This window comes from Bactrocera neohumeralis, chromosome 4 (genome assembly GCF_024586455.1).
Source record: "Bactrocera neohumeralis isolate Rockhampton chromosome 4, APGP_CSIRO_Bneo_wtdbg2-racon-allhic-juicebox.fasta_v2, whole genome shotgun sequence".
In the NCBI taxonomy this organism is placed as follows: domain Eukaryota; kingdom Metazoa; phylum Arthropoda; class Insecta; order Diptera; family Tephritidae; genus Bactrocera; species Bactrocera neohumeralis.
The window spans coordinates 84,000,239-84,023,735 of record NC_065921.1 but is presented as its reverse complement, the minus strand read 5'-3'; the positions used below and the strand labels follow the sequence as shown (position 1 = coordinate 84,023,735).

The 23,497-nt window shown below is 38.7% G+C and overlaps 3 protein-coding genes across 6 annotated transcripts in view; 2 read left to right on the top strand and 1 right to left on the bottom strand.

Annotated features, from left to right (window-relative positions):
* LOC126755556 (sprouty-related, EVH1 domain-containing protein 1) overlaps window positions 1-10,057 on the bottom strand; it is a 28,044-nt gene extending 17,987 nt beyond the window's left edge. Inside the window, exons 1-2 of one of the 2 annotated variants that reach the window (XM_050468212.1) lie at window positions 9,874-10,057; window positions 7,415-8,088 (exon numbers count right to left, since the gene is read on the bottom strand). In XM_050468212.1, coding sequence (XP_050324169.1) covers window positions 7,415-7,434 — 20 coding nt within the window. In that variant the 5' untranslated portion in view covers window positions 7,435-8,088; window positions 9,874-10,057. The remainder of the gene's footprint in view (window positions 1-7,414; window positions 8,089-9,873) is intronic. The other variant, XM_050468211.1, reaches the window with a different exon arrangement.
* Window positions 10,058-10,765: 708 nt separating this feature from the next.
* On the top strand, window positions 10,766-14,033 carry LOC126755553 (eukaryotic translation initiation factor 3 subunit B). Its single transcript, XM_050468209.1, has 4 exons — window positions 10,766-10,966; window positions 11,144-11,459; window positions 11,520-13,072; window positions 13,146-14,033. The coding sequence occupies exons 1-4, from the start codon at window positions 10,855-10,857 to the stop codon at window positions 13,232-13,234; spliced, it is 2,070 nt and encodes a 689-aa protein (XP_050324166.1). The 5' UTR covers window positions 10,766-10,854; the 3' UTR covers window positions 13,235-14,033.
* Window positions 14,034-15,176: 1,143 nt separating this feature from the next.
* On the top strand, window positions 15,177-23,084 carry LOC126755550 (coiled-coil and C2 domain-containing protein 2A). Of its 3 annotated transcripts, none has more exons than XR_007666499.1 (10): window positions 15,177-17,135; window positions 17,194-17,924; window positions 18,093-18,325; window positions 18,386-18,506; window positions 18,578-18,752; window positions 18,825-19,544; window positions 19,600-19,838; window positions 19,902-20,025; window positions 21,383-21,627; window positions 22,988-23,084. XR_007666499.1 is itself a non-coding variant. In XM_050468203.1 (10 exons), the coding sequence occupies exons 1-9, from the start codon at window positions 15,402-15,404 to the stop codon at window positions 21,575-21,577; spliced, it is 4,272 nt and encodes a 1,423-aa protein (XP_050324160.1). In that variant the 5' UTR covers window positions 15,177-15,401; the 3' UTR covers window positions 21,578-21,608; window positions 22,988-23,084. The 3 variants fall into 3 exon arrangements, 2 of the variants coding, with proteins under 2 accessions (XP_050324160.1, XP_050324159.1); XM_050468203.1 differs by having other exon boundaries at window positions 21,383-21,608; XM_050468202.1 differs by lacking the exon at window positions 22,988-23,084 and having other exon boundaries at window positions 21,383-21,671.
* The last annotated feature ends 413 nt before the right edge of the window (window positions 23,085-23,497 follow it).

Sequence of the window (23,497 nt, the reverse complement as noted above, 5' to 3'; positions counted from 1 at the left end):
TATGTCGTCCCCCTCAAAGTAATCCCCCTTGGTCTCATCAATACACTTGTACCAACGTTTTTTCCAATCCTCGAAACAGTTGTTAAAGTAAATTTCCGGAATAACCTTCAATGCGCGTAGCCATTCTTCAATTGACTCAAAAAGGTTTCCCGGAGCGGTCGTTTGAGTTTGCTGAATAGCCAGAAGTCACACGGACCTAAAACAGGTGAATTCGGTGGTTCCGGCATGATACTGATTCAAAATTTGGCCTAGAACTCACGAAAAGCCAAGAGTTGTCGGACCATAATTCCGGCCATTCAAGTAGAATTTCTTGTTGACAGTTTGACGTGATTTTTTCGGCTTCGGCTCAGCTTTGCCACAATATTCGACCGATTGATCGTCTGCTTCCGGGTCGTAAACATAGATTCAAGACACAGCGTCAGTAATAATACGTTTCATGACATCCTGGTAGTCGGAAAGCATTGTTTGAGGTAATGATAAAGAGGTATTTTAGTGATTTTGGAAGCAATCGTGCTTTCACTTTTCTTTGGCCCACATGATCTTTCAAAATGGTTTTCACTGATCCTTTCGATATTCCAATGATGTTGTCGGTAAGACCTCTCTCTGTCGATAAATCGTCGATTTTCAAGCACTAATTCCTTTATTTTACTGACGTGTTGATCATCAGCTGACGTTGGCCGTCTTGGACGTGGTTCGTATTCAACTTTCTGAACTACAGAAACGATAATGATTTGTTTGATGTGACATTTGGCAAAGATGTAACTGAAAGTTATACCAACATAGAAAAAAATATTTCGCCGAATGGGCTTTCGCGCAAAATTTAAATTAAAGTCTTACTATTTTTTGCCCACAATTATCAATTTATGAAATATCTGCAATAATCATTTCTCAATTATTTCAACTTTTCTCTCAGAAGATAATTCAACAGTTGAAGGCACGCTAATATAACTTTTGAGGAGTGTAACCTTCAAAAATATGAAATTCCTTTAAACTTCACTTGCATCAAACGCCGTTGTTGTGCTTTGGCATGCAGTTGAAGTGGATTCTTAGTGGAGTAACCTTGCTCTCCGCATATAACAATGAACGAATATTTTCGTTCGAGTTCGGAAAAATTTATATCTGCTCTCACTCAGCATTACAGCTACATTAAAAGTGCAGAGAACAAAATATAAGCAAGAGAATAAATAATTTAAAAAGGCATACATTTTTGAGACTGGTAAAGAAATATAATATTTGTAACTATATCTAAGAAGTATGTATATACTTTGAATGCCAAACCAATAAAGTTAAATATTCTAGCATGATTTTTCAAAAAATACAAAACAGAATTTGGTTTGTCACAACCAAGCCTACCTTAACCAAAATCAAAGGGAAAATAGCGATGCGTGGTAAAGTTGTGCAGCATGCGCTCTCTCAGTGGCCAACAAACGTGCTCTTTACAACTTTCGCTTTGCACACATTTTCGTTTACTTACTCCAAACTTGGAAATACACACTCTCGCAGGCCATCATCTATACACACAGTGGAAGGAAGTGCTCCATTCACTCCACTTTCATGGCAAAAACTGTGCGCTTGAAAGGTGGTGGTGGCTGGTGTTTTGTGGGTGTTGAGCAATTGATGGGTGATAGAATGTTGCCTAGGCCAATAGACAATACAGTGAGAGCACTGAAGTTAGCGAAAAGCATTATCGCACAACACATCGTGCCGACGAACGAAAGCACAAAGTTGTGGGGTTTCGACATGAGTGCATACATAGTATATGTATGTATATAGACTTTCATGAGTACATACATATACATATGTATATGTCAGTATGTAAATAGTTTTAGCTTTGTTAGGCGAAGGTTTTGTGTTGAAAACTCTTACTTTTTATAGCTTAATGCATTACATACCCATATACCCATGTATTTATGTACACCAATATTGACATATCTGTATATATTTTTGCACGCACTCGCCCGCATAGGCAAACCCTCAAAACATTTCCCAGACGATTTACCGATTGCTACACGAATTTACCGATCCACTCAACGAGCACGGCGAGTACACAACATGTATGCATTTTCGTGTGAACTTTTACAATAATCATGAATGAACACCTACTACCTACTTACACCTTGGAGTGGTGAGTGTGTACGTGAAAGTGTTTACCCTATATGCGTTTGTTAAGTACGCGTGGGGTTGATTGCTTGTAAAAATACACCAGTACATACACAATAGCAAAATAAATGCCGACTTAGCGAACGATGTTGAATGATAGCGAAAATGTATGCAAGCAATGTTAATGGAAAAGTGTAGTAAAAGCGATGGCAAAAAGAAAATGCTGAATCGTTGGTTGCTATTGACTGTCAGCTAGACGACCCGATGATTTTATTTGACAAGTTTCTTAAAAAAGCCTGAAGAGAGCTTATAAAAATGTATATGATTTAATAATAGAACACTGTCTTAGCTCTGGGACAGCAGGATAGACAATATAGCTTACTAATACTTTTAATATTATATTCTAGAGCTTCTCTAGTGTGGACAAAGGACTTCTTTCGAACTGACGCTGGTCGCGCCGCTAGTTCAGAATAAAAAAATATAACTCGCACTAAAAGACGCTTTCAGGTCTGTTAGTTGTGGCATTCTAGAATGATTGTGATTGATTTCTGCACAAAACTCGAAACGAGAGTCATTGCTCAGCCACCGTATTCACCAGATTTTTGGTTTTCTGTGACTTTTTTCTGGTTTAATTTCCGATTTGAGGAACGTACCATAAGTCCAAAGATCTACTATATAAAAATTACCATAGTAACATATGGCACCGAAAGCAAACAGCTATCAAACACATACATACTTATGTATGTAGATTCTAGTTCTTACGACCATCTCGGGTTAAATTTGATGATGATCGTCTAAACGTCTTTCAAGCTGAGGTTGATGTCAGTCAACAGTAGATGTGCTACCTAGTGCAGTTTCCTTCTGTGAGGTGCTCCGACAGCCTGGCTTTGAGCTCGCTGACTGTGCACTCTAAACTGGTCAAGGAGTGCATGACCTTTTTAGCAATATCCAGCCTATTTCATATTAGACTCGTATGGCTGCCCAATCACAGCGGACTCGCTGGAAACTGCAAAGCCGATGAGCTAGCTAGGAGGACAACCTTTCCCCAATTTCATCTGATTGGAGCCGAGTCGATTCTCCGAGATCTGCTTGCGTTCTGGCGTTGGACCTCCAGTGAGCTCAGGAAGCTGTGGTCAACAACCAGAACTTGTGCGACTGCGAGATCTTTCTGGTCCAGTGTTAACCGTAAGAGATCATTCGAACGACTTGCTTTTAGCCTAACTGAACAATGTCCAACATCGCAGGCTATTCTATCAAACGCTCATTGACAATTCTGTGTGGAAGAAGACGAGTTGGAATCATATTGTCACTTCCTTCTTTATTGTGCAGCTTTTAGACTCAGATTGAAATATCTCGGTAGACACACATTTAGCGAACAAAATGAGGTTACTGGGATTAATATTAACCGCCCAAATAAATTTGTGGTAAGCACTAAACGGATCGTCGAACAATGAGGATCTTGTGATCCATCATTTAGGGGTTTATAAGTAACACAAAGAATGAATATGTGTCCAAGTGAGATTAATCGATTTTGGATCAACCTAACCAATACCCCTAATTTGTAACGATTTTAGATACAGCTTCCATCAAATTTTGACTGCTGAAGATTTAATCATTTTTAAGAATACCACATTGAATATAAAAAATTAAACGTGAAAAAATAAGCATAAAGAAATTGTAAATGGTTCAGAATATGAAACAGCGGTCCTCAACATTGCGATATGACGCAACCGACCCCAAATCTGTACCTGGCAGAAGCTTTTGTTAATCTATCGTCATCTAACGACCCTCTTATAGAGCTTATACTTATTCACCATAGTTTAAGACCGACAGATTGATTGTTTTTCTGAGCATACTTTCTATGATATTATACCATATTACTGTTTCATAAAAAACAAAAAACCTTTGAACCAGAATTTTCAAGATCTGCTTAACGCCTTCAGCATGAAGCGTGCCTATAAATCATTATCAGACCTCTTGGTGCGATAAGCAATGCTTTCTTGAAAACGCTTTCATGTTTCCATATAATTTATCAATTTATTGCTGGTATGAGGGTTCTATTAGAGCTACTCATAGTCGTTGAATGAGTCAATAAATTACAATTCACACTTTATATAAACGTATGTATGTATGTGGAACCACCTAGTGGACATGTACAAGTGTATGCACGGAAAAACTTATGAATGAAACTTTTGGTTATAGCAAAAGTTGAAGAAGTACTTGTTATACAAACTATAAAATATTAAATAGCAATATACCAAATGATCATGGATGTATATACATACATATGTACATATGTATGTGTCTGTAAATGAGCATATACAAATATTTTTATGCTCAAAAAGTCTTTGAAGAACAGAAGTGGTAAAGCTTATATAAGAATTCACTGTTCTGTTATTCTTAATGAATGGAAAGGCAAGCAAATTGACGGCATCGAAATGATGTCACTGAAAGATAGCAAAAAGAGGAAAGAAATTAATGACTTGGCAAGTTGATTGACTGTCTGATTGTTTGCCGAGTTGGTTGGCTTCGCGAATGATTGAAAAAAAAACTACCGAACTGTAGTGGGTGTATGCTATAATACTTACTTGCAAGCCTATTGTATTTCTACAAATACCATATCAACTAAACATAAAAAGTTTTCTTTGTAAAAATATAGTTATTTGTTGTACATACATATGTACATTCAACAATATGCAATATACATATGTATAGCGAAGAAAAAGAGCACTAAATAACTTATACATAGATTATGAAATAAAGCCGCCAGCTTCGTGAATTCTTTGATGTGCTACAATATAAGATTGGGTAGTCGAAAAAGTCTTTTCGTATTTCTGATCAAACTTCAACTTATTTTTTTATATTTACACTAGTAAATAAGCAAACATGCACCGTTTTGGTCGACCACTTTTTGCTATTTTTCCGCTAGACACATTATTCCATCAGTGTTAATTTTTTTTTGGTTTCTCGGCGAAAAACTGCGACAAGTAATTTTCATAGGCTTCTCTTAAAGTCCACTTTACTCCATTAAGGGAGTTCTGCATAGACCGAAACAAATAGTAGTCCGATAGTGCAAGGTCAGGACTGTATGGTGGATGCATAAAAACTTCCCAGCCAAGCTCTCCCAGTTTTTGCGAATCATCAAAAATGTAAATGGTCTAGCGTTGTCCTTATGAAAGGCGAAGCCCTTTCTGTTGATCAGTTCTGGCCGTTTTTTTCAATTGCTTACTTCAATCTCATCGGTTGTTGACAGTAAAATCTATAATCAATTTTTCGACCAGGCTCATAGTGGATGATTCCTTTCCAATCCCACCAAACACTCAGCAAAACCTTTCGAGGCGTCAATCCTGGCTTTGCGACTATTTGTTGAGCTTCACCACGCTTGGACCATGTTCTTTTTCGCACATTATTGTCGTATTTGATCTACTTTTCATCTTCTGTTACCATTCGCTCCAGCAATGATTCGATTTCATTTCGTTTCAGCAAAGAATCGCAGATGTTAATTCGGTCCATTAAATTTTTCACAGACAATTCATGTGCTACCCAAACATCGAGCTTCTTTTTGTAGCCAGCATTTTTTAAATGGTTCAAAACCGTTGGATGATAAATGTTAAATTCCTTAGCGATGTCATGGCTGCTTGTGCGAGGGACCTGTTCAATATTTTCCATAGTTTCATCGACTTTTTCAACGATAGGTGGACCAGAGCGAAGTGCATCTTTAATGTCGAAATTTCCAGAACGGAAGCAAGCGAATCATTGTTGTGTTAAACGAACTGATACTGCATCGTCTCCATAAACCTCACAAATTTCATTGTTGGCTTGCGTGGCATTCTTCCCATTTTATACAAAAATTTCAAAATATAGCGAACTTCTTTATTATTTTCATTCATTTTTGAACAGTTGTAACTTTTTTTTCAACTTCCCCGAATTTATTATTATTTTTGTTTTTGTTAAATGAGGCTTAAAATCTCACCTTTAAAGCACTATATAGTATGACACAATATGATTGGTAGCACTAGAGATATCGACTACAACGACATCTTTTGACAAAATACGAAAAAACTTTTTCGACTACCCAATATATCTATGTACTTCAGAGTCTCTGACAATTCCTACTGGGTGTTACAAACTCCATGGCATGCTTAAAACTCTTTTGTTGTTTTCAATAATTATAGAATGAATGAAGAAAACTTCTATGCTTAGACATCGATGTTAACAGCGCGTGATCATTCATTCATTCCATTGAGCATTAGCTGCAATTTCAGCAACAACATCACCCATAAATTTAAGTAAAGTAGTGGTCGTTCGCGCAGCATTAGTTGCGGGTGTAAGGGAACATGCTTTCGTTTTGTTGTGTTTATGGCTTCGTAAACTTGTGCGCAATTTCATTAACGATCAAAACAACTATTAATGAACGTAAGCAAATTTCCGAATGTGCTGTTCAAGTGTTTGCTGAATTTTAATTTGTTATTTGTTGAAGAATCAAAAACATATTGAGGAAAAAATTACGCGATAGCGGCATATACAGACCGGAAGTGGTTTCAATTTCGTTTTGCTGAATTTTAATGGCACACTTCAGCAGTTCTTCAAGCAAGCGCTTTAGATAGTCTATGGGGAGTATGACTCATTTGAATGGGCTCCACATCGTGTAAGCGTCACTGTATCTGTCAAAATAAGTTGCTTTTCCACACGGGAAAAGTTCTAATACAATACAATCGAGTGTTGTAATGCGCTACACGTAATTCTCGATCATAAATAAAATCAATAATTTTTCTGATGTATAAATATTGTTTAGAAATATGTATAATCAAAGGCCTACTTCCGTTTTTTGTAGTAGATAAGTAAAAGAGACATAAAAATATGATGAAGAATACAATGTGATCAAATTTGACACGGACTGCCCCATTTAGACATGCAAGTTGTTCATCCACTTTTGTTAATAACAATAACATCGAAAAAGTTAAAGAAACAGTGCCTGAAAACCCTCGAGTTCGCTGAAGGCACTGAAGGACAACTCAGCCGAGACTTTTAATAAATGTAAGGAAAATTCTATTAAGGACTATTTTGAAGACGATAATAAAGACTTACATACATATGTATGTATATTAAAAAAGATGAAAATGCATTTTTTTTGTCAGTCCGGGTCAAATTTGATCACATGTGTATTATATAAAACAATTTCAAAGTTATCGATAATAGCTTTTTTCACCTTTATTACTGGAGAAGGCTATGCCAACGTGCGAAATCTAATATTTACTTTATTTTAAATACTTATTATTACTTTATAAGGTAATATTTTCACATATTTACGTACCTTTCATGTCCTTCTGTCATGATTTGTAATCAGAAAGGTTCTAATGTGGTAGCGTATTGTGTCGGTGGTCAATTTCACCATGATTAAAGCATAAAGACATTCAAAGCTGAACAAACTTCCGACCGACTGGACCCAACCGACTGGACCGACCGAACGCCTTCACTGCACACACAAATACATGTAACTGTGTAAGTTTGTTACGACGAAGTTGTTGTTGTTTTATCTCAGACGAAGGAATAAGCGAACGAACCAGTGAGTGACCAACGATCGCCCGATCGATGGATCCAGTGACCGACCGACACGCACGGATTAACGAAGCGCTTTGAGCTGGTTGTTTAGTAATTACTTTTTATGATTTGGTCTTGTAGATGTTGTGAACGGTTAATTTGTCTTACGTTGCGTTTTGTGGCTTAATATTTTTGTTTATTATATGAAAATTGTTCACTAATATGTACACGGATTTATTTTGCTTTTCCTTTGGCACTCACAGGTTGAAGACTTTGCACGTCGTACGATTGGCTTGCTGTTTTGGCCACCGTCAAATATACAAAATTTTTTAACTTTCTCACTTAAACGCTTCTAGCATATGTAACATATGTAATTATTAATATTTTTCTAATTATAAATGTGCTGAGGCAAATTTTTTGTATGTACATACATATGTACATTGTAACCTAAAAAAATGATATGAGTGAAAAGATTAGAGTTGTAAGCGTGTGTTTTAAGCTGCTAATATTTGTAATATATATTTTTGGCCATAATTATTATTCTTTAAGCTATGAACAACTCTTCTCACAGAAATATTTTGCATAGCAAAAATATATGCAATTGTTGTTTGGCGGCGCCTTGAAATTTGTGGGCGATGCCAAATCGGTTATGACCAACAAAAACGGCAAACAAATGTGTTCTACCGCAAAAAACAAGGTGATTGTGAGTTGGTAGGCATATCACTCTGCGCCAGCGACTCCAACACACATATTCAAGCCAGTCAGACAGCAGTATCGGCAGATACTACCTAACGATAGATACAACAATAAAATGTTGCTCCAGCGACAAGACAACCAATGCAAACTGCAGCAACAGCAGTGACAAAAAGAACAAAAATAAGCACATCAACAGTAGCACAAATAAATTGGATATGGTCTAAAGCGCATAAAGAAAGCTGAACAGGAGCGAAAAACAGCAACTACAAAAATAACAAGATATATTTTTGGGCGATTTCTCTTATTTCCATCTTTACTGCTGCTTCGTAGATGTAGGTTATATTGCTCCTGCTGATGTTATTGTTCTCTCCAGTTGCACATTCTACTTTTTTTTTGGCGGCTGTTGCTGGAGTTGCAAAAAGCTTTATATAAATATATCCACAAATTTATATATGTATGTGCGTAAAGTATATCTTCTAATAATGTTGTCGCTTCCTTTGTTTGGTTTCTGGCGGAAACAGCTCCAGTTTTTCGAGTTCTATGCTACTTCGCCTTTGTTTTTCCACAATGAAATTTATGTACACATAGGAATAATGTTTTTTATTTGCTGTCTCTCATTTTACGCATGTTTTCACAGAGCACGAGAGAGCAAGTGTTGCTTGCGCTGCTGCCACAGCCTTCGTTGACCAAAAAACTTCCGCACGACTTTGCACACATACGAATTTTGCTTCATCCTTTACAATTTACGTCTGACGTCTGGACTAACTTTTTAAAAAACCCTGCATTATCAATATCTAAAATAGTAACTAAATAGCTTAGTTTTTAGGGTATTTTAAAGCAAAGTCATTATTCTGACCAAAACTGAAAAAACGAATCTTTCAAATTTGTAAATAAGGCAAAACTTATATTATTTCTGTACATACATACGTAATATTTGGAAAATATCTTTTTTATTTTAAAGTACTTTTCTGATAAGCTGCATATGTATATTTATGCTTTGAAAGATTGTATAATAAAAAAACTATTCCAAGCAGTATCTTGTGGACCTAGAAAAAAATTTTGCCTGCTTCATTTGACCAAATCGAGGACATTTGCAGTTAAAAGCAAAAAATCCTATCTCAATTAAAAGTTAATACTTTAAACGAATTTTATAAGAAAATGTTTCAAAACTATAATTGTCAATGTTTTTTTTTTTTGATGTTATGATAGGCTAAATAAAACGAACGCAATTGCTGCTGGGCGCGACGCCTGCAACAATCCCCAGCGTGTATCGGAATTTTTTCTCTATATATTGGATAATGCGAACTGTCGTTTTTGGAGAAGCTCTGAAAATTTTCACGCAGTCACAGGCACACGCACACGAACACTTGATCTACATATCTACAAATTGGCATTCGCAAAGTAGACACCACCATCAATTTTTCCAACTTTTCCACTTTTGCCACAGCTTCTTCTTCTTCCAATTTTCTTCAGCTTTTGCAGATTTTTCAATCATTCAACTACATTTCCAACTTCGATTTCATAACTAACACTCACTTCATCAATATTGTGGATTAAAGCGACGTTTTCTAATTTATTTTTACATTATTTATTTAAATTTTCCTTAATAAAAAATTGCGTGAACATTTTCGCCTCCACCACTATGCCTGATACGCGTATCCGTTCCGTCTGTCCGCATTGACTGCGCTGTAACAGCTCTGCTTGCTCTGCTCCTAAACGCAGTCGCTCCTATTTTCTTCGCCAGTTGTTGTTTTATCACTTCCCCTTTGTATTTGCTGGATTGTTGTGGCTGCACTAAACGTGCAGGGTTGCAAATAGTGTTCATCACAATACAAATGTGTATACACAAAAGTTGTACCGTTATAAAATAGATTTTTTCAAAATTTGGAAAGTAATAAATCCGTATTTTATTTCTTAAGATTACAGATTTTTTTAATAAGCCATTTTAATAAAATATATAAATTTGACTATCGGAATTAGCATGTTATTTCCAAAATATATTGTACGTGATTTCGTAAGTTATACCTAGAATAAGTACGGCCACTCCAATCTAAGACATTTTCTGAATGAATTTCTTTTTAAACTTAATTCGCACATTGAACTTGAGATATCATTTTAATGCGCATGTGCCGTTATGTGTATTTCTCAATGAAAATTGTTTTTGCCATGGAAGCGAAAATATATCTGTATACAATATATAAAACCAATTGCTTGGAACACGAAGTAATGATTTTGTAAATAATTTGCTAAGAAAATTTAAATATATTTACAAAAAAATATATTACCACTTTCAAAACCATCGTGAATTTTAAAATCATTGTGAATTATTGCTTTAACTTTTTGTTTTCTTCCATTGTCGTATTTTTCGCCTTTACCTGTTTGACAATTCGGGTGTCAATTTCGACTTTCAATGCAGCCAACTTAACAGCAACAATTTCTTTTCGTTCGGTGTGCGTACGTTTGATGACTTAAGGCGGTCGGAACTTTCAGAAAAAGTGCAAATTTTGTGTTTAAAATATGGCTAAAAAGAAAAGTGAGGAGTACGGTGCCGATGGCAATGATGGAGATTATGAAGAGGAGCCAAATTTCGAAGATCCGGAGGGCTATGTTGACGACATTCCCGACGATGGTAAGTGCCAGCGCAGCACCACTGCGGCTCTGCTTTGAGTGATTTTGCACGCCAAACACCGTACATGCAACATAACCTCAAAAGGGGCAAAAATGCAAAGAAAATTGAATAATTATGACGTTTGTGCAAAAATTTACTCAATAATGTTGTTTATATTGTTTTTTATTTAACTTCCAGAGCTGTTAGCCAACATGTTGGCACAGCGTCCTTTGGAGACAGATGGTGTTGAAAGCGTTGTTGTTGTGGACAACATACCAAAAGTAGAACCATCCCGTTTGGAGAAATTGAAATCTGTTATTCAGAAATTATTTTCACACTGCGGTGAAATCGTAAATGTCGTCTTCCCGGTTGATGAGGAGGGTAAAACAAAGGGTTATGCATTTATGGAATACAAAAACGGTAGTATGGCTGAAGAGGCCGTTAAATCACTTAACAATCATCGCCTTGATAAGAATCATACCTTCTCCGTTAATTTGTTTACTGATTTTCAGAAGTAAGTATTTCTTGCGTTATTAATGTAAATATTAATAATATTACAACATTATTTATGTAGGTATGAAAACATACCTGAAAAGTGGGAACCACCAACTCAACAACCTTTCAAAGTCCAGAACGATTTATACAATTTCATCAACGATCCGGATGCTTATGATCAATATAGCGTAGCCGCTGAAACTGCACCCAACTCCGTACAAGTATCGTTTTGGCAGAACACTCTACCTGAGCCCAATGAATTGGAGTCTCGCGAACGCTTCACTGATACTTTTGTGAAATGGTCGCCACTCGGTACATATGTGGTAACATTTCACAAACCCGGTGTGGCCATTTGGGGTGGTAGTAGCTTCCAAAAGATTCAGAAATTCCCGCATGCAAACACACAGTTCGTGGAGTTTTCACCTTGTGAAAACTATCTAGTTACCTATGGACCAACACCTACCGGCCAGAAGGTTATTATTTGGGATATACGTACCGGTGTTGAAAAGCGCTCTTTCGTCGCTGATGGCATGTCCGTCTTATCGATGTTCCGGTGGTCGCATGACGACAAATACGTTGCACGTATGGGCGATAATTCAATCCACATCTACGAAACACCCTCGTTTTACCTGCTCGACCTTAAGTCAATTAAGATACCTGGCATACGTGGCTTCTCGTGGTCGCCAACCGACAATGTAATTGCCTACTGGGTAGAAGAACAAAATCAAATTCCTGCGCGTGTGACACTTATGGAGATTCCCAAGAAACGCGAAATACGTAACAAAAATCTTTTCCATGTAGCCGACTGCAAATTGCACTGGCAGAAATCAGGTGATTATCTATGCGTCAAAGTGGATCGCTACTCGAAATTGAAGAAAGATAAAAAGGAGCTGGATGTGAAATTCCTCGGTATGTTCTACAATTTCGAAATATTCCACATGCGCGAAAAAGAAGTCCCCGTAGATTCAGTGGAAATTCGCGAATTGATTCTTGCTTTCGCATGGGAGCCTGTCGGCAATAAGTTTTCGATTATACATGGTGAGCAAAGCAATGCGAATGTCAGCTTCTACGAGATGAACAAAGGTGTGAAACCAACACTTGTGAAGAAATTGGAGAAGAAGTCATGCACGCACTTGTTCTGGTCGCCACGCGGCCAATTCATTGTTATGGCAAATCTTTCTATGGGCACTTTTGAATTTGTTGACACAAACAATGACTTCATTATCACTGCATCGCCCGATCATTTCCGCGCATCCGAAGTCGAATGGGACCCAACCGGCCGTTATGTTGTGACTGGTGTCTCAGCGTGGAAGGTTAAAGAAGATACAGGCTTCAACATGTACACCTTCCAAGGTCGTATCATAAGACGTACCATCTTGAAAAACTTCGTACAATTTTTATGGCGTCCACGTCCGCCCACATTGTTGTCGGAAGCACAACAGAAGGAAATCAAGAAGAATTTGAAGAAATACTACCCAATATTCGAGCAGAAGGATCGTCTACGTTTGACACGTGCATCCAAAGAATTGCTCGAGAAACGCTCACAATTGCGTGAACAATTCATGGAGTACCGCAACAAACGCATTGCCGAATGGAAGGAGCAAAAGAGCCGACGCCTACAGCTCAGAAATCGTAAGTGTCAAAAATGCAAAAATTTAAGCTTTTTTTTTTATCCATTTATTGGAACAAATTGTTTCTCTTGCAGATTTTGATACTGATAATTTGGATACAGAGGAAGTTGATGAGGAAATCGTTGAATTTTTAGTCAAGGAAGAAGTAACTGTGCTCGAGTAGTCGAACAACAGTTGTGCCGTTTTCCATTAAAGCCTACGCCTTTGCTGACAGTGCGCGCACAAAGGCGTAGCTATCAACTTACAAAAACAAGAACAACATACATAAATATAAACATTGTATTTAAGCTAAAAATTATAAAATACAATATTTATTCAAGAAAATTGGTTGATCAAACAGAAACAGAAGCAAAACAAGTCAACAAGGAGTTCCAAGCAGAGCACTCAACACTCTATGCTCTTTTTTTTTAATAAGTATTTTTTACTTAGATTTCTTTCAAACGCATTTGGCATACCAACACGAAACGCTTCACGCGTAACTGACGCATCTGTAACTGCGTCCGATTTACTTTTAAATAAAATATTCAATACTAGACTTATTCAAAATTTAAATTGTATTTTTCTCAAATTAAAATTAGCTAACCGTAAAGCAAACAAATAACTGCACAACCGCTTATAACCCTACTCTCTCTAACCATTGTTTTGCAAAGTATTTTTTTTACAATATATAGCCTTTGGAATTCATTCTAACTAAATATACACATTTTGTTATTTTATTCTAGCTTTGTAATTAATTTTAATTGAGTACGTAGCAAGCGTACGTACCCATACATACATACATAGTACATATACATACATACATATAGAAAGTCGTTTGCTTACAAAAATGTTAACAAATGTGGTGAATGTCTCTACTGGTAGTTATGCTGTACTCATTATGCTGATTTTTAACAAAATTAAATATAAATTTGCATTATATTTGTATGCCATAAGCAAAAGAAAAACGAAAACAAACAACAAAATTGCGAATGTTTCATTTAGTATGCAAATGGCGTGAAGAAACTCAAGTCAAGGAGATCAAGTTTTTGTTATTTTATGGGAGGAAAGTGTGCGGGCTTTGCACTTTTAGTGCAAAAAACAAATTTTTTAACTCTTGCAGGTGTCATTTATTTGCTTATATACACAGTTATGTAGACTAAAATGAAATAGGTCGGTCAAAGCATGGAGAAAAGTGCTCAGCTGATGTGTTGTTGTATTTTTAATATATTAATAGGAAAAATTCTCACAGTAGGTGAGGTCACTGCGATTATTTTCAAAGTACAGAGCCGCAAAAAAATCCTTAAGTCGCTAGCCAGCTGCCGGAGGAGATAAAAAACATTGTTATCAACTTAAAAGGCAATTGGCCGCTCGAGAGCGACCCTTGCGCAGCTTCGTTCTGTATACGGTAGCAGATTAAGTAGGAGTTTAATTATCCAGAATAGAGCCCGAGATATCAGACATCCACCGAACGACATTAAAACCTTCATCGACTGTCTTTCAGTGAATGTCGTACTTGCAGATGAATAGCTTGAGTTGTCTTACGAATCTGGATATTGTAGCAGGCTGAACTGCTACCTATCCGAAATCGACACCAACATTCCCAATATGCATATGCCCTGCATACAATGAGTCGCCGCATACCACTAACCACCTCTCTGCAAGCCCAATGAATCCATTCATCTTACACTCCTCTCCATATGGTTCGATCCCGTCGAAACAGCATTTTTCCATGGTCCTCCGTTAGATGATTTCGGTTACAATTACAATTTCTTCTGCTACGCAAACAAAAAATTCGCAATTCCGGACTGAGTTCCATTAGTTTCGCGAAAGCTCAGTTTACTATAAGATATGATAGTCCTGCTAACCAAGACCTCACCTTTAACTACAAATCTACAATATACACAAAATGCTTTCCATTTCTTTGAACCCTAAATCCTGTCTCGTTCACTAACCATATTTTTCTAATCCAACTCTTTTAAATCAGGATCCAGGAACCTGAATTTACCGTAATAAGTATGTCAAAAATCTAAATTGCTGCTAAGCAGTGCTCGAATAGCAGTTACCAATGTTGAGCTAACCGCGATAAAAGTCGTTTTTGAAGACTATTGCATCGGTAATTGCCCTTGGTCTGCTTGTTTTTATAGCGCTACCTACCACGATAAGTGCACACGAACCGTTCGTACTTTCAACCCTGTCACTACCTGTGTTTAGTTGTACCATTAGGTTGCCTAGGAAACCTAATAAGCCGCACAAACTCATTACCAAAAGCAGACAAACACAAATCGAAGCATTCTGGTGACTTTCACGTGTAGCAAATCAAATTTTATAAAAAAAATAAGAAATAGATAATAATGAGTGGTCGTCTCACACAAACCGGAAAGAAGAAATCCAAAGAAAATCGTCGGAAGAGCTCTAAACCAGTGAACCGTACCAAAACCAAACGTTGCAAGTCACGACCAACTCGCGAATACCAGGAAAATGAGCGCGAGGTACAAGCTTTATTGGAGAACACAAGTCTGTCTATCGATAACAGTCCACAGAGTCATCGAAAAGATGAGCTAACGTTGAGTCTGGATTTTTTTTGTCGCACCAGCGAGGAAGAACTCCCAACAGCCGGGAGCTCTGCGCAACATAAGAAGCTACTGAAGAGCGAAAATATTGAAGAAACTAGTTTAGACAATGGCAGCGAGAGGACTGAAGAGGACGACGAGCAGCAGGAAGAGTTTACAACTGCTGACGAGGAAGATGAGAATGCGTCTGAGGGCAGCGAACAAACCGTTTCACCGACCTCCACACAGCAACGCGAGCAAACCGCTTCCACCTACATACAAGTCGATGAAGATGATGTGGTCGTGCAACGGATTGAGTGTGAAAAGTTCATACCAGACGCAAGTTTGCTTTTCAAGCCACAGGCGAAACTCACGTCGGAAGTCGCCTTGGCTGTCAGTAGTCTTGAGAATCTGGATAGTAGAGGAAAGCCGCAAGCACTAAGTGCCAATATCTGTCGTATGCTGAATCGGCATCAAGCAGAGCAGCGTGCGAGAGATGAACCCATCTCTAAAGCAGTTGTGGAACAACTAAAGCTTACCAATTCAACGTGGTCGTCATATACGAAGGATCGTACACTTTACCGCAGCTTTTGCGCACATAAATTTCATCCGGTATTTTGTGTACCGACACGTCAACCGGACGAGATACCCACAAGGAAATTTGTGCGCATCTACATGAAGGAGCTGCTCTTCACAGCTCATCCGCATTTGTTGGAGGAACATCGACTCTCTAACGCCTTGGAAGAACTCCATGAGAATTATGTGCAGCGGCAACAGCAACGTATTTGTGAAAAGCTGCGCGCACAACTGCAGACCGAGCGTCGCGTGGTCAATGAGCTGTTGCTGCGTGAGTCAAGGAACAGCGCCGAACAGGAGTCGGCGCGTACAATTGAGCGACGAGCGCGACAACTGGAAAATCAGTTGCTGAGCGTGCGTGCGCTACGCAACAGGCTTTATGAGGAGGAGGCGCATTCCAAGCAGCTGCTCAAAGAAATACTAGACACTTGGAAGCGTCTCAAGCAACTACGTAAGACACAAGATTACCAATGTACGCGTTTCAAACTGCGCATTCACGTGGAGGATGCGGCAAATACGGCCGCGGAAGCACAACGCTGGGCTGAGCGCTTCGAGACTGACTTGAATGAAATTTACCGCGAGGAGTTGGAGATTTATTATCGCGCCAAACGTCTGTGGAAGGCGCGCGATCGCAAGGCGGGTATAACCGAGCTGCCAATTAAGCCACGTAAACCGGATATCACACAGCTGTCGACGGAATTGCGCGCCAAGTTAGCCGAGTGTCTGGGTGCGCAAGGCGAACCGAAGATCAATGTACAACTACATCGTGTATGTGAGGGCGAGTTTTACAACCTGCCCGGTTTGAAACGACTAAAAAGTTTCTACATGAAAATTTACTTCGATGGCGAGTTTGTGAGCGCGACGCGCAGTTATCGCATCGAACCCGATTTACGTATACCGATGAACGAGGTATTTGGCATCTTTTTGGAGCGGCGCATGCCAAAGGATATAAGAGTAACGGTAAATGTAATAATGTATACAACCACTTTTGTATTTTTCAACACGTTGCTCTTACCAGCTCTACGAAAAATTCCGTCTGCACTCAGCGCGCAAAGTCGTCGATATAGAGGTGCCTATACCGCACGCGCTGCACACGGCCGACACCGAGCAGCAACGCATATGCTTTACAGCGCAAAAATCATTAAACGTCAGTGGGCGTCTCACCATACGCTTTCAATGTGAGGAACAAGTGGACTTGAGCGCACACTGGTATGTGCCAACTGCCGCCAACACCAGTCCCACCGGCTCGCTGCAAAGCTCACCCACGAGTCAAGCAATTGCGCGAGAGCCCCTTGCCGAAAAACTATTAGCGCAATTGGACGACAATGCACAGCACACTGATGACGACGAAATAGCAAGTGAGTCGGCTGAACCCGATAAACCGGCAGCGACGTCATTTAACACGTGTACCTTCGAAGAGGACTTGTTGCATTTTTGCCCTATCGAAGATTTGAAGCATAACCGACGCTTTAAGCTACTGCGCTCACGTTACTTGAAAAATGATCCGCGCACACGCGATTTGCGCTTTATTGCGGCACTGGACAATGAGCTCGAATTCGATTGGTCCGATAAGGAGGAGGCGGTCATTGAAGCGGGCGATTGGATGGATCCGATAGATTTGCATAAGCATGAGGGCAAAAAGTATCTGAAGCAACTGTACGAAGCGTTACGTAGCCAGTGTGCGCGTTTGAGCATTGCTGCGGCCAGCGCCGAAGAGTTGCTGATCGGCGATGTGCCTGCCAGTTGGAGGTGTGTAGCGAGTGTAACGCTCTATATAAGTTAGAAATAATTATACTTTGTTGTTGTTGGTTTTGTTGTTATAGCAACAGAATGCTGTCCCACGACCAAGGACTGTCAACTCGTCAGATTTCTGTCGCTACAACAACAATAATTATACTTTCTTAACGCTGGCCACAGCACATTCTTTCAGGTTTTAAGTTTGATCTTCAATCCCAGACGTACATTGAGCGCGCCACCCACTCCGTCAACTACGTCACGTGCGCACGTACTGGATATGGATGCTAGTCAAAACTACAAGATTGTTCTGAATATCGTACGCGCTACCGGCATACCAGTGCGTATACCAAGCACGACGGATAACGAGAGTAAGGAACGCAGTAATGAGAGCCCGAACATGTTCGTGACGCAGCGTAAGTTTTGAGTACCCAACAGTATTCAGAGTTCTACCACAAATGTTCCAAATTTTTCAGTTTATAAATACTCCAACGTGCGTCCGTTCATAGTACTAAGTTACAGAGATAAATTTTGTCGCTCGCTAACCGTAGAGGGCTCAAATCCGACATGGAATGAGCAACTCATCTTGCAGTTCAGGTATTTCAGCACACGGCAAAAAATCAATAAACATTTTCAACGTTTTGGGTACTAACTTTTCTTGCGTTTAGTGGCAGCTTGACGGATCTGCGCGACGATCTCAAAATCTCACTCTTCGACGAAGTGATCGAGAATCATCTTAACGATGAACTCAGCGTGCGCAACATGGATATTTATCAGCGCGTACAAACTAATTGGCTGGGTGAATACCGGTTTCCCTTGCACACACTGCTCTCACAACAAAAGGTGCGTGCATGGTCCGGTTTGACCGATCCAGAACTTTATTCTTCCAACTAGTCACTTTGTTTTAACTTTCAGCTTGATGGCGTAATCGAGTTGAAGACACCCAAAGTGCTGCTTGGCTACAAACAACCAACTCTGGAGCACATAACCGCACAAGCTGACGTGAATATATCTATTGAACAATTTCCGGAAATAAAAGAAACGGTGCGCCTTTGGTTCTACATGAGCATTGAGCCGCACGTGACACTGCCACACATCAATACCGCTAGCTTGGAATGTGCCGAATTGAAGGACGTGCGACAGCAGCTGCTACAGTGGTCGCTGCAAGCGCAAGAGCTGCATTCCGCACGTTATATTGAACCGTTAGTTTGCACGGCAGAGGGTAAACGCGTTTGTTTAACGCGTCTCTTGGAACCGGTGCCACTGCCGTTGGAATTGAACGAACAGAAGTTCGAATTGGCTTGCCGTTTCGTCGCACTCTTGAATGTATTGAAGACCTACGACCCGTGCATGCGCTTCGATGGCATTTGGCTAAATAACCAATGTGTGTTGGATACCAATTGGTGTACGTTGAAGGATCTTGGCGTGTTGTTGTGTAATTTTCTCCTCGGCATTGGTGTTAATTGTTGGCTCGTGCTCGGTCATGCCACAGCGTATGGCGAGTGTGCTTTTGTTCTGTATAGAAGTGATGAAGGTGAACTCATGCTTATCGATCCTCAGACGGGCAAACGTTCCGGCACAAGGGATGTCTTCTGTCCGCTCTACAAGATATGCATGGTGGTGGCGCAGGACAATGTGAGTATTATCTGATCAAAGAGTCGTGCAAAATTTTCTAGCAATATCGTTACAGTTATACGCCAACATTCAATCTGAAACGCGTGTCACAATGACGAATTTCAATTTGAACGACACATCCTGTTGGCTGCCCGCCTTCACGAAACGCAATCCTGCCCCGTTGGGCGGTGTACAAAAACTGGATTACACTTACCAGCTCGCCTTCAATACATTCGAGCTGAGACGCAACATTGAGCGAAAGATAATGAAGAAAATCAATTCGTGGCGCGCTATGCGTAAGACCATTTGGAATCGGTAATTGTAAAGCAAATTATTGTGAAAATTTTAAATGTTTGACGTTAAAATATTTCATAACAGCGCCTTTCAGCCACGCCTGCAAAGCATTCTTCAAGACTTAGAACAACTAAGTATTTCCGATAATGGATCGTACACCGAAGCTAAGTACACCGACCAAGTAGCGGCTGAATTTCCAAACTATAAGGTAACTGAAAACCAGGACATGCTTATGAAAGAAGAGTTTGAGGACGGCGTTTGTGGGTTTCAGCTTAGATTAGGGCATCTTGGTGGTCCAACAAACATTTAAGTTAGGTTAATCTAGTTCAGTTTTAGTACTCACCGATCCAAACGGGGTTAGATCGCCGAAAAAACAGCCCTTGTCCGAATGAAATCCGGGTGTATAACGGTGCGTAGAATCGGCTGTCGTGGGAATTGAGTTCAGTTTTATTCTTTAGCGCTACCAGTTGAAGTAGCGTTACGTAATCCATAAGGAGTTGTCATCCTTTAGGCGAAGCTCAACAGGTTAGTCTCACTAATGATATCTCTTCTAGTGTCTCCTGCGGAGAAACCCCAAGTGATTGAACCGTTGCCGTGCTGTTGCAGGACGAGTGCAAAAGAGACACTCCATTCTTGGTGCCTTGCTCTTGACATTTCCTGCAGCCTTTTCGATCTGTCAGCCCCATTTTGCAGACGTGCGCCGCCTATCATGTTCCTATACCCCCTTCTATCGGGTGCCAGTGGCAACTTTTTGATGTACCGCTTTACACATGACTTTTGCTGTTTTGCACCTCAGTGTCATTTGGACCTTGCTTACCGTGTTCCTGTCCAGATGGTCGTATAGACAATATATGCTTTTACCAATGCGACTCACGTTTTCGGATAACAGAGTCGTACGCCTCTCTTGGCCGTCTAGTCCAGTATTTCATTACCCTTGCCTTCGTAAAAAAATGTAAAGACTTAGAGATCGTCATAGATGAATAACTTAATGATTGCTTTCTATCTGTACCTGCTCATTGGGTTTGGCCCTTTGTGGTGATTCGTGGTGGCTGTGGTTTAAACCTAAAATTCAATCCAGTCTAGAGTCGCACTGCGGTCGGGTGCCGGACCAAAGGAACGGCAGAGGTTTTAGATTGGCCTCGAACCCGGCCAAGGTGGAAAAGGAGTCACTTCCACATAGACCAATTGGAACCAAAAATACGTGCAAAAAGAATTTATTATTTGTAATGTTCTGTGCTTTTTAAAGCACCGTGAGGTTAGGCCGACTTCGGCAGGTACTCACTTAAACGATTGTTGTACCTGGAAACGGAAATGGAACTGGAAATTTTTAAAAAAGTTTTCACAAATTTCCCGTCATCCAAACGAGCTTAAGCTAAAATTCGAATTTTCAAATATTCTTACAAAGAGTTCTTCTAGGGAATTGGATTTTTGTACAATGTTTTTAACACTTCGACAAAGTTTTATGCGATCTCTAGGTGCCCCTGGCTATTTTATTTTGCAACAATTACATTTAAGTAAATTTTATTTTGGTATAACTATGTATATACTTTTATGCATATTTTCAGATCTATGGCTATGCACTCAACTTTCCCTATACAAATCTCACATCGATTTCTGAACGCATAAAGTCCACTGGCATACATTTAAATTCGGATAAGCGTGTTGAGTTTTGCTTGGCGACGCATATACACATCTATCCAAATGATGTGCTCTCTGTGTGGATATTTCTGATATCATTGATACCTAACGGGTTTAATTAAGGGTTAAGGGAGCTTCATTGAAACATTTAATGTGCGTAAATATTATCTATGTATGTAAAGCATTTGTTTTCAATAATAACTCTATTAATTTTAAGCACACAATTGTTACTAAATTATATCAGAAATGAGTTCGCAAAAATCGCTTGTATCCTACATTATCTATAAAAAATGATTTATCATTGCAGCCGATAAGGCCTTCGCCATAAAAATGATTCAGGGAACACCTTAGGCTGACATAATCATACAAACATAGCACCATACCTATGTAAGACAAACGTGTGCACATATTCTTATATAAAAATAAATATATGTATATAAAACTAGGTACACATATGTATATATACATTCATAAAAGTTATGCTATAAACTATATGAGCCACCTTGATCTATCGATAACGCCGCTGGCTTGGTTTTGTCTTTATTTCCTTTTATTAAAAAAACGATGCGCACCAGAAGCCGGTAATCAAGGTACACGTGCACTTATAGAAAGAATTTTGATAAGTTCAGGAGTTGTTTTCCGCAATGTAGTTAATAAACAATTGACAGTTGGTTTCTGAAAGGGCGCGTGTTAACAACACACTAAATTAACGCTTTGTTACAAAATTCTAAACACTTGACGGGACGGGAATATAAGGCACTAAAGCAGTACGAAATTTAGTGAAAATAGCTGACAAGACAAACTCCACAAATTTTATTTATACACTAATTAAGCGGCAGCGAAATCGAAAATCGTTATTTTCCTGCGCTTAACTAACGTGATTTTAAAGAGCTTCGTAATTAAAAAAAAACTTCGTAATGTTTTCAAAAACACAAAATATTTTTCAGAAAACGTTGAATTATATCAAATGGCTTTTTATGCTCTACGAACTGAATACGCAAATTTCGATTTGTGAGCCTTGGGAGCGTGTGTTTTCGCGTAAGTTGAAAATGGCTGAGAAAAAACGCTGACATCTTTATAAAGTATCAGACTAAAATATACATATTTAAAAAATTTCAAAAAAAGAATTTAAGTTTTAGCATTATTCGAAGAGTTTAATTTCAGTAATTAATTTGCATGTTGATTGAATGATAACTATTTTTTGCAGCACTAATAAGTTGTTTGCGCCTGCAAGGAAATGAATAATATTATATTTATTGCGTCCCATAAGCTCTCAGAAATGTTTATATACATATATATTTATATTGTTGGCACCTTCCGCTGATTAATTAACATTTTGTTTCACACAAAACGGCTTTTTATTACTTTGATAGCACGTTGCAAATATCGGAGATTATCCACAGACAACTAATAACCATTAAGAGACCATAAAATAAGTATTGATAAGCAGAGTTTTTACATATGTAACTAGGACAATATTTCGATGTTCAACTTTACTAAATAAAATAACATATAATATTCTATATTTCTAGATATTTTACTACTGTTTGGTGCCACGATTCTTGTATATACCGTTAGTTATATACCTAACATATCAAAAGCACTACTAATGTTTCTCCTAAATGGCCACTGGCACCAAGATTCAACAACAAACAGCTTACAAACGGAAAGATTTACCTAGCAATTAGTTATGAATATGAATTAGAATTTTAGGTAAAATATTTACAGTTATAATTTTCAATTTGTATATTTATATTCAATAGAAATGCCGCATATGATTGTAAATGTTGTTAATAGAATAAATTTAAACAAAATTACACGTTAATAACACACAAATTGCTGATCCACAGTCTAAACATTTTGTAAAGCTAATTGTCACTTTTATTATTAGTTAATTTTTACATATGTCTGCAAATATCAACTATTTAAGCACCTACCGCCGGAAGTTTAATATTTTTTTCAGTTTCTTTGCCTGCAAATTGAAAGTGCACCAACAAATGTATGATGACTTAACCCCATTCACGTTTTTTTTGGTTTTCTTT

What these genes read in the sequence shown, in the direction of transcription:
- LOC126755550 (XM_050468203.1), top strand. Translation starts at nt 15,402, where the DNA reads ATGAGTGGTCGTCTCACACAAACCGGAAAGAAGAAATCCAAAGAAAAT. An exon ending in CAAAGGATATAAGAGTAACG is followed by an intron (nt 17,136 to 17,193) that starts GTAAATGTAATA and finishes TGCTCTTACCAG; the next exon opens with CTCTACGAAAAATTCCGTCT. An exon ending in TGGTGGTGGCGCAGGACAAT is followed by an intron (nt 19,545 to 19,599) that starts GTGAGTATTATC and finishes ATATCGTTACAG; the next exon opens with TTATACGCCAACATTCAATC.
- LOC126755553 (XM_050468209.1), top strand. Translation starts at nt 10,855, where the DNA reads ATGGCTAAAAAGAAAAGTGAGGAGTACGGTGCCGATGGCAATGATGGA. An exon ending in TGACGACATTCCCGACGATG is followed by an intron (nt 10,967 to 11,143) that starts GTAAGTGCCAGC and finishes TTTAACTTCCAG; the next exon opens with AGCTGTTAGCCAACATGTTG. An exon ending in ACGCCTACAGCTCAGAAATC is followed by an intron (nt 13,073 to 13,145) that starts GTAAGTGTCAAA and finishes TTTCTCTTGCAG; the next exon opens with ATTTTGATACTGATAATTTG.